General features: G+C 40.8%; 1 protein-coding gene and 1 pseudogene across 1 annotated transcript in view; one reads left to right on the forward strand and one right to left on the reverse strand.

The window, feature by feature from the left end:
* Positions 1-3,185: 3,185 nt before the first annotated feature.
* Positions 3,186-3,376, forward strand: LOC101576918 (annotated as a pseudogene).
* Positions 3,377-5,365: 1,989 nt separating this feature from the next.
* Positions 5,366-11,882, reverse strand: part of Stxbp3 (syntaxin binding protein 3) — a 60,382-nt gene continuing 53,865 nt past the window's right edge. Inside the window, exons 18-19 of the mRNA XM_004636946.2 lie at positions 7,177-7,328; positions 5,366-6,049 (exon numbers count right to left, since the gene is read on the reverse strand). Of these exons, the coding sequence (XP_004637003.1) occupies positions 5,955-6,049; positions 7,177-7,328 (247 nt within the window). The 3' untranslated portion in view covers positions 5,366-5,954. The remainder of the gene's footprint in view (positions 6,050-7,176; positions 7,329-11,882) is intronic.

Below are 11,882 nucleotides of genomic sequence, written 5' to 3' on the forward strand. Positions count from 1 at the left end.
ATCTCCTCGGCCCCTGATATTCTTAACAGTATGATTATAAAATTGTATTTAAAGACCTCTTGAAATCACATACAACTGATGGTCCTACATTAATGAAATTTTAGAAAAAGAACCCATTAAAATTGTGAATGAGGGATTAATACTCCCCATAGAATGCCAGAGCAGGCTTTTGATTTAGTCTTTTAAAAACGATTGACGACCTCCTTCCTCCATGGCAACATTACTGGTTCTGTCCCCCTCTGCACACCCTCAACACGTTTCCCAACCCGAGTTTGGCTCTGCAGTAAGCAGGGAGCCGAATGTATCCCCACTGCAGATTTCTGTGCCAACCAAGGCAGCTGCCATTTGTGTAGGTGGCTAGACAATGGGCTATTTTTAACTTCAGGCCTTGAAACTGGTTTAGAGTATTCGGGCACAGATAACGCACAGGCCAGCTGGGAGATGTGGCTAAATTTATATTCGTCTGGGGCACCATAAAGAAGATAGCAAAGGCAATGCTGTAAGAGAAAATGGAGCTTAAACAGTATATATTGTTACAGAAAATTTGTGGAGGGTCATTTTTTTTTTTCTGCACCCTAGGTTTTTCTTCTCCTTTTAAAGACAAGGTCTAGCTATGTAGTTCAGGCTGGGCTCAAACTCACGGTGATCCTCCTGCCTCAGCCTCCTGAGTGCTAGGATTACAGGTATGTGCCACCATACCCAGCCAGAAGTTCATTTAAATTTTTTTTTTTTAATTTTTTTAAATCTATTTTTATCTATTTATTTGGTACAGGGTTTTGCTATGAGCTCGGACTCATAGTGGACTGGCTCAGCCTCCCCAGCTGTGAGATTATAGGCATACACCACCATGCCCAATTTTGGTGGCCAGCAAGGCGTGCCTAGGTTCTGGAGCCTGCACGGCATGCAGTACTGGGGATCGAACCCAGGTCCTTGCACTAACCAGGTAGGCGCTCAGGCCACCAAGCTATCTCTCCAGCTAACAGAACTTCACTTTTGTACCGAGCTCCTGCTACACTTCAAGAGACCAAATCAACTCAGAATGAAGCCACTTGGGTTTAAGTGCCGTCTAGTCACTTTTATAGAAGTTTGCAAGTGTTATCTTTTTTGTGACTTAAAAACATGGCCCATTGGCCTCATTAAACCATATTCTAAATGCAATGTTACATTTCTTTGATGATTTGGGATCATCATGAGCAATCAGTGCACAGGACTAAACCAAAAATGCAATAGGACCATGCCTGTAAGGAGTTCTGGAGGAGTCCCAGGCTTGGCGTTAGCAGGGTAAGTCCGCACCTAGTGATTCTGTCCTGTCTGCTGTCTCCTCCCCCATACCTCTTTGTCAATTCCTGGAAACCTTTCTTCCAATTTTGTTCCAGTAATAAACTGGAAAAACCAGCCTGTTAAGTAAAATAGTGTCCATGATGCCGTGAGTCCAGGGCTCTGCACTGCCTGGGAGCAGGGGTGGCGCAAGCGCCTGGCAGCTGTGGGGTACGAGACCTGTGCTGGAAAGCGCCAGGGCGGCAGGACACTACTGCGGGTGGAAAGCTCGCCACGTCCTTTTTAGGAAACGGTTCTAGACAAGCGCTTAGGGAGCCGTCGGGTGATACGAAAGAAGACCCATCTTTTTATCACTTTTTTTAAATGTATTTAGTACACGGTCTACAGGGTCTCACTACGAGTCCGATCACTACATACATAGGACTCGTGGTGATCCTTCTGTGTTGAGCCTCCCAAGCGCTGGGATTACAGGTGCACACCACCATGCCCAGTCTCAGTTGCCATCTCAGCGTGCCCAGGGGCGGGGCTGGCATGGCACTCCAGGGATTGAACCCCAATCCCTGTGCCTGCCTAAACAGGGCTTTAGTCTGCTGAGCTACCTGGCCGGCCCTTTCATTCTTTATATTGTAATCTCATCAATGAATTATGTAATAGATCTAGTTGATACTACACATAGTTACATTGAATATCCAAAATAATTGCTTTGGTAGTGATTCTGCTGTACAGAGGAGGAACATATTTTTTGCTTCTTTGGTCTTAGAAGAAATCTATTTGCACTACATCCTGATAGGACTCAGAAAAAACATAAAATATGGAGACTTTGCATCTTACACCATTAAACCTCACAATCCAGGTCTTTAGGGACTCAAATCCAAGAATCTTGGGCCTCTGTGAACGCTGCTGTGAGCCAGGGTCAGCAGAAGCTAAGGGTCTAGGAACAGGCTCATAAAGATGCTTTTCTTAGTTTTTGGTAATACTGTATGGTTAACAGTGGGAATCTTCTGCATTTATTAACCAAGTAAATTTCAACAGGCAGCAAGACTAACAGTAAATAAATTTCAGTTAGCTGCCAAATGCCTTGTTCACAGTCTCTGTGGGGATCAGCACCTATTAAGCATTTTAGGAGGTGCTTTTCTCTGCTGAAATTCACTAAGACATTTAGCTAACAAAATTTCTCATATATGTGTCTATATTCATGCACACACGAGAAAGGAGGGAAGGACATGTCAGCACACACAGCACAAGTGGTCACGGGGCTAAGTGGCTGACTCAACAGGCCACGATCTTAGTCCCAACTGTCACAGTTCTCTGGTTTAAAGAGTCAACACATGTCCTGATCCTGGCAGAACATCCAAGGCACTCAAGGATCTCATAAAAATGAAGACATGAAAAAAGTGATTCTCAGTGGAGCTGTGCTAGTCTAAAGAAAGATTCTAAAGATTTAGACAAAAAAGACATTGCACTTTCCAGAGGTGATCTGGCTGTGACATCTGTCACTGACTGATCCCCAGGGTTGCTTTGGCTGATCTGGCTGGCTGGTAGGTGTCCCCTTCCTCCCTCAACTCTCCAAGTGTGTCCCTCTTGAAGCTGTGTGCCTGAAGAGGACAACCTTTGACCTCAAGGTACGTGATGCGTAGCTGTGCTTCCCCACTCAAGCCTCCAAACAAGTTCTCAGGCTTAACATTAATAACTCATTTTTTCCTAGCGCCTAGCTGAGTCCATGCTGCTCAAGGCAGTCCTTCCAATTGGCACCCTCCAATGTATCTGAAAGTGTTATTTAAGTAGAAAATTAAAATTACCAATGAAAGCCTTGCGGCCTCTTCCTCTAGAAAGACAAGGTTGTGAGTGGGGGCAGGGTTGAGTTTTGCGGCCCTTTCTTGCCCCTTCACAGAGCTTCCACCAGCAGCATGTTGGGGCAGAGCATCCAGAGGTTTACAACCTCCATGGTGCGTCACAGCCACTACAAGCAGGGCGCCGGGAAGAATTTGCCGTTTTCTGTGGAAAACAAGTGGCGGTTGCTGGCCATGATGAGCTGCACTTTGGATCTGGTTTTGCAGCCACTTTCTTTATAGTACGATACCAACTGCTTAAGAAGTAAGGATATTTTAATTCATCCCTTTTCACAGATAGACAGAATTTATCAAGAGGTGAAGCTCTTTGGAAACAGATAAAACTCTTAAATTCACATGGCATACTAGATATGTTCGTAAATAAATATGCAGGCCTAATGCCTCTTCTCTGAAATTTAAAAAAAAAAAATTACCAATGAAAAATACCTGCATTTCGATGTATTCAAATCCTTACTGTGATCTGCTCGAAACAATGCGCTGCTGGGGGCAGACCCCACCTCCTCTGCCCGTCTCCACTGGCTACCCCTCTGGGTTTGTCCTCTAAACTAACCTAGAAATTTAATGATGCTATCAAGATAACTTTTTATGGGAACACAATCAAATGATATTAACATTCATCTAGAAAAATCTAACTGATAGGAAGTTTTGGGAAAAATATTAGTAATTTAGATCTGGGGGAAGTAAGGATTACTTCCACTACATATTAAAACAGACCACAAATTAAAACAGATAAAAACAATACAAATTGATCAATAAATGAAAATCTAGAACTAGAACCACAGAATATAAATACAATGGCCAGCCTGAACTGCTCAGCAGAACCCTGTTTTCAAGAAACAGTAGTAAAGTGCCCGCTTAGCATGAGCAAAGCCTTGGGTTCAGTCCTCGGCACCAATAAATAGTTTGTTTCTTTTCCTGAACAAGTGTTTTTAATGATATCATTGTTTTAAACACAAATCCTGCGACAAGCTCTGTCACTGCTAGGGTTCATATTACAGAAATATTTGTGTAAGCCTGCAAAAGTATGTAACCAAGTGTAGGGGACTGTTAGTGAGCGGCCAGCTTGTTACACCCAGCTGACCCGAACTAGCATGGTGCTGGGTGAGGGAGCCCACCTGAGGGTTGCTGCCAGCGGCACACAAGACAGAACGGAGAAGCTGTGTGTGGAGAGGCTGTCAGGGAAGCTCTCTGTAGAAGCTGCCGGTTCTCTTGGGCTGTTCTGTGGGAGGACCTCATCAGGCTGGCTTTCCTGGTGAACTTGGCTGTTCTCATCCAAGGAGCTTGGGACCTTGTTGCCACTCAGAATGGCTACCATTCACTTTGGGGGAACTCTGGTGCTCATCTTAAGCTCTACTTCCTGGCTCCAGAGGGGAACCCGGTGCACTGCTCAGCCTCCTGGAGAAGCTTGGCTTTCCGTTGGCTTTCCTGATGGGAACTCAGCTTTCCTCGTCACTGGAGGAGCTCGGGACCTCACTACCGCTGAGATGGTTGTGGTACATTTGGGGAAAGGTCTGGTCTTACCTTAAGCATTGCCTTCTGGCTCCAGAGCAGATCCCTCAGCCTGCTGACACAGAACCTTCATCCCGCAGGCACAGACTTTCTCTCTTCCACCACTGACCTTTGGGCCTTCCCAGTGCAGATCCGTGAAACAGATTTGCATGAGACATTGTGGTGGGCTGTAGGCTTCCAGTTGAATTTCTAAGAAGCACTGTTATGGGCTCTAGGTGTTCTGCTGGACCCATGAAGGATATTAGGATCTAGGCTTTCAACTGGATTCTTTGATCTTTAGTGTGTGGACAGATTTCTTGCACTCATTGCACACGATTCCTGAGTGATTATAAAATAATCTTATAAAGTGTGTCTGTATTGTATTGTTCACCTTGCAAAAACCCCAAACTACGACACCAATACACAATAATTCATCAGAATGAAACTCCAAACATGAGTGATATACAAAATTATGGTCCACAAATGACAGAACACTATGAGGACAAGTAGAAGCAGAGACTGGAAATGAAGATATTACTTTTGTATAACACAAGCTCATCTGCAGATAGAGCCTTAAATTATCCAGCTTTATACAAACTCATTACACTATTTTTGAAAGTCATTAGAAATTAAGTTGGTGGCAGTTACGGGGCCTTCTGGTTTTTGTTAACTCTGATTTAGAACTTTTAAACTTCTCAACTTTCCCCTCTTACCCAGAAAAATAAAAACTTCAGATAAATTTTGTAATATATTTTTATTTTCTCTAAGAATGGTGAAGATTTTTCATTTGGTAATTTAAACATACATAATTTCAAAAGTACATAAAACTGTTCTTTAGTAGTATCTAAGAAGCTAGTGTACACCCTGAAACCACTCTATTTTTGATTGAATTATACTTCAAAGAAATCAAGAATTTCAACTAAAAGAAAAATTATATTTTTAGGAAATTCTGTCACACATACACATTTACAGTTTCTTATAATCTCATTTAAACTCATTTTTTTCTGAAAACTATACTTCAGCATGAGACAGGTAAGTACCTAACAAGTAACTAGTATGTACACAGGTGACTGTGAAAGATTACCCACAACTCTAATATATTCTGCTCCAAAGGCAAAAAAATTGTGTTTAGAAAGCATTTCAATATTTATCATCTACAAGCAGCAACAACATTGAAGTTATTAAAATGGCAAATTTAATAATACATAAACAGTCCATTAAGAAATATAATTGAAAAGCCATTATTGCATAAAATATTTACATTGTTTAAATTACATAATAGTATGATGTTCTTGTTCTATTTTAGTTGAACATGTTAATAAAAATCTCTAAAAAAAGCTACTCATCCTTAATAAAAGAAACTTTATCCTTGGGCTTATTCAGCATCTTTATATCATCCAACAGCTTTCTGGGTGTTAAAATATGTGTAGAACCTGTTAGAAGAAAAAATGACTTTTCAGAGCCTGGAAGCATACTGTTGTGAATTGCCGCAGCCTGCAGCATTGCAGCAGGGCCTCATGAGGTCGCCTGTCCTGCGGACTTCAGCCCTTTATCGCTGAGCAGGCTGTCACCCTGCTGGCACACTGCCCCTTCCTAGTGCTTCTTTCTGTCTCATGCTGCATGTTAATCAGTACACTGAAAGCAAAGCTGGGAGGACTTTTCTTCCTAGGGATCACCACCGTGTCTTTCGGTAACAGAACCTCTAGCTATGCTGCAGACCAAGACCACATACAAACCGCACCTCCCTGGTCAGACGAGCCTATCAAAGGCACTGACTGACATTCTTAATACTCAGTTCCGGGCTGGAGAGATGGCTCAGTGGTCTAAAGCACCTACTTAGAACAAGCTTGGCAAAGCACAGAGACCGCGGTTCGATCTCCCAGCACCACATGCCAGCCAGCCCCGCCCCCTGGTGGGCTGAGCTGGCCACACACACACTAAATAAATGTAAAAAAAAAATACTCTGTTCCATACAGGTCTTACCAGTGTCAGATCTGCCCACAAAAATCAAAAATCTTTCTGAAGTAAAAATGTTATTTATGTCAATAATTATTTAATGATCAGAGCAAACAAAATGATAGGATAAGGATAAAATATTATGAATAAGCTGATTTCTCCAACTCAGAATATTTAATAATAAAATAATAAAGAAGGGGCTGGGGAGATAGTGTCTAAGTGCCTGCCTGGCAAGCACAAGGACCTGGGTTTGATCCCTGGTACCACATGCCATGCCGACCTCTGAAACCAGACATGGTGCAGCACACCTGTAACCCCAGCACTGGGGAGGCTGAGACAAGAGGATCACTAAGAGTCTGAGTTGTGTAGCAAGACCCTGTACCAAATAAATAACAATAGATTTTTTTTTAATTAAAAAAATAAATAATAAAGATCAAGCAGGAAAAAAAATCTCAACAAATCCGATAAAACACATTTTTATGGATAAGGAATTTTTGCATTCAATAATTTGGTCTTAAATATATAACATAATATAGAATTTATATATAATTGTGCATTGAAAATTTGTTTTTAAAATTAAAAAAGAGAAAAACAAAAATCTTACCAATAATAACTTCACAGGATTTATATGCCTGAGAAATTTCATAAGCACAACGCATTTCAGAGTATGTGATTCCTCCAATTACAAAAACAATCAGCTTTGATCCATTTTTTCGGTCTAGTTCTAGATAATTAGTTCTGGGTTTTTGGCGAGCACTAGAAAATAAAGAGCAAAGAAGTCAAAACATCATGAAAGCCATACTGCTTGAAGACTGTGCTAAAGGCCTAATTCAACTTTTATAGCTGTTACATTGATATTAAGGAATCCTCACTCTGATAGGACTGCACTGCCCAGCACAGGCTTGAGTGCTCCATTTCAAGTTTCCATTTTTACTGATCACTCGTAGACTACCTCTGCATTTTTTTAAACCTATAAAGCAGAGCTCCTATTTTCACTTATTTCATATGAATAATATACCTGAAAATTCTGGCAACTGAAAACAAATTAGGGGAGTGGGACTGGAACAGTAAAGTTTTGAAGGTACGCAGGGGGAAGAGGCAGGTCCTGATTCGGAGCCGAGGCGGTACTTGGATTCCCCTGGTTAGAATTCAGCAAAGTTCCATGACAGGGGCTGGGTGAGCATCAGAACTGGGCTTCGAACCTGCCTTTGCTTCTTTCTGATTCAGTAGGGCTTTCCGCAAGTTACTTACCTTCTTATACCTCCAAGGTTGTTACAAGGACTAACCGTGTGGAACACACTAAGTACAGAATCAGATACCTGTCAGCACTGAAGTAAGAGCTCTTATTCAGACCACATCTTTCCCCAGGCTGTTCTAGGTCTATGCTGTGGAACACAGTAGCTACTAGCCACACGTACTTATTTAAATTTAATTAAAAACTAAAGAAAATATAAAATAAAAAAATTGGTTCTTCATTCACATTAGCCACATATCGAACACATAAATAAAGCCACAGTGGCGAGTGGCTAACACGCTGGACAGTGCAGAGACTGTTTCTGTCACTGCAGAAGGTTCTGCGAGATGGTGCAGCTCTAGAGCATAAGAATTACTTTTTTTCTTCATTAGTGATAATTTTAAGACTTTATTCTAAAGGTACATTATTTCAAAATAAACATTTATGTCTGAAAGTAAATGCATTAATTTATAAATTACAAATGTGTACCAATATACAAAAGAAAGCATGCAATAGATCATTTTCCTACCCATTTTGGAAGCTACTGTTCCACAGGAACTCTAGGGCCCTTTAACACTGTTCTCAGACTAGACTTTGGCAGGATCATTTTCATCCATCCACTAACAAAGAGTGACAAGGTAGTAAACAGCAAAGACAACGAGAAATTAGGTTTGAAGATGAAATGAACAAAACACCCTTTTGTTCCCACACAAAATAAAGCAAGGACATACCAAAGTGTAACTTTGGTTTTAAAACTTTCAAAAGAAAAAAACAGAATAAGAAAGAAAGGAAAGAAAATACTGCTGAAAACAATTATGCAATTAAAGTATATGTGAAAATAAACAGAACTTCCAAAATGGAATGGCCACTGACAAAGAGAAAATGAAAAGAATTTAAATAGCAAACATAGTTTAAGAGAGAACTACAGAATTAAAAACTAAGCCGAGTGTGGTAGCACATGCTTATAATCCCAGCACTGCTGAGGCTGAGGCAGGAGGATCCTTGGGAGTTCAAGACCAGCCTGAGCTACAAAGCAAGCTCAAGGCCAGCCTGAACTGCATGCATAGTGAGACCCTGTCTCAAAAAGATTAAAAAAAAAAAAAGAAAGTAAAATAATTAAAAATTACATCTGAAGAAAAATTTCCAAAATACAACAAAAACAAATAAACATGAGATAGGAAGAAACAATAAATTCCTTTAAGAAGGAATACAGAAATGGAAATATAACAGAAATTTTTGAAAGATGAATTCTCAAATTTAGGAATAAGCCACAAAGAAAGAAAACAAGTCCTTACACAGATGTACCATAGAGCATATAGTGAACATCAATGGTAAAAAGCATTGAAAATGTCAAATTACCCATAAAGGGCCTGGTAGACAGAAAACGGCCCCTCCCCCACAGCCACCCCAAATGCTGAAAGAGCAGATTATTATCTGAAAGCACTGAGTAAACAGAACAAAACTGGCTAAAGCTGTCATGGAAGAAAAAGGTCAGATGAAGAACCTTTCAGAGAAACGAGACCACGGCTCCCAGCAGCGCACACTGCAGTGACTTCTACAGAACAGCTCGGGATGGCGCCTGTGCCCGCTGAAGGTGTGAGGAGAGGCGAGCAAAGTACCTGAGTAACATGCACAGTGAACTAAAAATAGCAGTAATGCTGGTCATTAAATTCAGAATTTAAAAAGACAAAGGGAAAAAAATAAAGTATCTGATAACATTTAAGGGCCATTCGGTTGGCTTCATGTTGGCCTAAGGTTCTTGTATTATTCAGGAAGAAGGCCGAGATATTAATCAATCTCAAACTCTGAGTCAAATACGTGGAATAAAATTCTAAAGTTGCTATCAAAAAAAAAAAAAAAAAAAAAAAAAAAAAGACTATACTACTTCCAAACCAGGAGAGAAAGGGGTAAAAAACTAAAGAAAAAGCCTTCAGTCCAAGAAAAGCTCTAAACCTTCAAAACATTTAAATGTAAGGAATGCTAAAGGCCAGTTTCAACAGCCTTAATTTCAACCTGTGGGAAACAGATAAACTGATACTTTCACACTTGTATACAAACTAGTAGTGAAAATCTATACATGGATGAATCTGGGATAAATTTCATACATATAAGGGAAACAAGACAGGTGCAGAAGGATGCACATTATGACGGCATTTACATGAAGTTTTAAAAACCTAATGGTCTTGGTTGCCTTTCTTGCTGCTGAGACAAAATACTCAACACCCCAACTTAAAGGAGGAAAGGTTCACTTTAGCTCACGGTTAGCTGGCTCCAAGGCAGGCTGGCCGGGCAGAGGGGCATCGTAGAGGAGAAACAGTTCATGGCAACACAGGGCAGGCAAAGGCAGCCAGCAGGGCCGTGGCACGCAGCAGGCGATGGGAGCAGCCTCTCTCTGTCCTTACATTCCACCCCTGCTACACAGCCTCAGCACAGCTAGCACTGTCCCCCAGGGTGGCCTACCCCTTAGCCACACCCAGAACTATGCCAAGCCAACGAGCGGACCAATTTAATAACCACACACCCTTAATCCCAGCATCACACACCCCAGATTCAGACACTTCTGAAAAGCCCCACCTATGATCCCCTGAGGTTCTGGGGGACATCTAGACACAAGCCATCACAGTAATATAAAAAGGACTTGTCATGGTGGAATAAGGTATAATTTTGAAATTCTAAGAAAATAAAAACAAATTTCAAAAACCCCAAACCAAACACTTCGGATCAACTAGAAATTGACCACAGGCAGACAACAAACTGAGCACCTACTTGAGTATGTTTTAATTAGGTAAGAAAGTGGTGGTTAACAGTGACCTTCTAGTCTGAGACAGCAACTTGCTACCTTCAATCTCAGTTGAGAAAAACCAGAGCTTTACAGACTTAAGGCCAACACTGGAAAATTGCCTGGAAGATCTGACTCAAGGCGAGTGCTACTGGAAGACTGCCAGAACTTACAGGTACTGCCAGTTACAAACAGTGCCCCTGATTCAGAGCAAGGCCTGGAACTTCAGTAGCTGAATATTATGGCTTCAACTGGAGTTGGGCTGCAACAAGTCAGACATCTCACAGGGAAATCTTGGAAGGGAGTAATCCAAAGAAGGCAAAAATAAACTCGCTAGTCATCACTAGCAAACTGTGAAACCACACATGTGCTGGGAAAACCTCAGAACATTCTAGGGAAAAGAATGAGAAGAAAAAGATCCCAGAAGATTCAAGTGCTGGCTGTGTTGGAACATATTCCTTATCCCAGTGGATGATCTACAGATGATGAACACTGTAGGATCTCAAAGCTTCTGGATATAACCTCTACCCAGACAACTGCCGACCTCTAAACTCCTAGATACAGAGGCAATTACTAAAAGTCAAGTTAAAAATTAAAATGTAAAAACTCAACAAAAACATTACTAACTCTATACAGAGAGAAAGATTCTGTAGTTAAGTCCACACATACTACTACAACAAAAAGCAGCTCAAAGCTGCTCTATCACATTATCTGAATGGTCTATTTTCAACCAAAAGTAGATATACAAAGAGCAAGAAATGTAATTCACACCTGGGGAAAAAAGTAATTGATATAAAGTGACCCTGGTAGATCCAGATTTTGGATTGTGCATTTACTCTTTTTTTTTTTCTTGGAGGAATCAGGGATTGAACTCAGGCCCTTATGCTTGCCATGCAAGTGCTTATTCTACTGAGCCATCTTCCCAGCCCTTGTGCATTTACTCTTAAGCACATTGACCACCACTTTTTTTAACCTGAGAAATTAAAAAATATTCAAGAATAAATGCTCAAAATTCAGATACTAAATCCAGATTTTGGGTTTGGCAATTTCAAAACAGTTATTCCAAATAAGATAAAAAGTTAAGAAAAAATACACTAGCAATGAGAAATGCAACTTTGGGCTAAAGATATGGCTCAATGATAAAATGCTTTCTTAGTCTGAGTCAGGCCCTGGGTTTGATACTGTGTGCCAATGATTAAAAAAAGAAATAGAAAAAAAAAAAATAAATAAAAAATAAAAGAAATCACCCAACAACAAATGTTGGAGAGGCTGTGGGGAAAAAGGAACCCTTCTCCAC

This window comes from Octodon degus, unplaced genomic scaffold (assembly GCF_000260255.1).
Source record: "Octodon degus isolate 3935 unplaced genomic scaffold, OctDeg1.0 scaffold00084, whole genome shotgun sequence".
Taxonomy (NCBI): Eukaryota; Metazoa; Chordata; class Mammalia; order Rodentia; family Octodontidae; genus Octodon; species Octodon degus.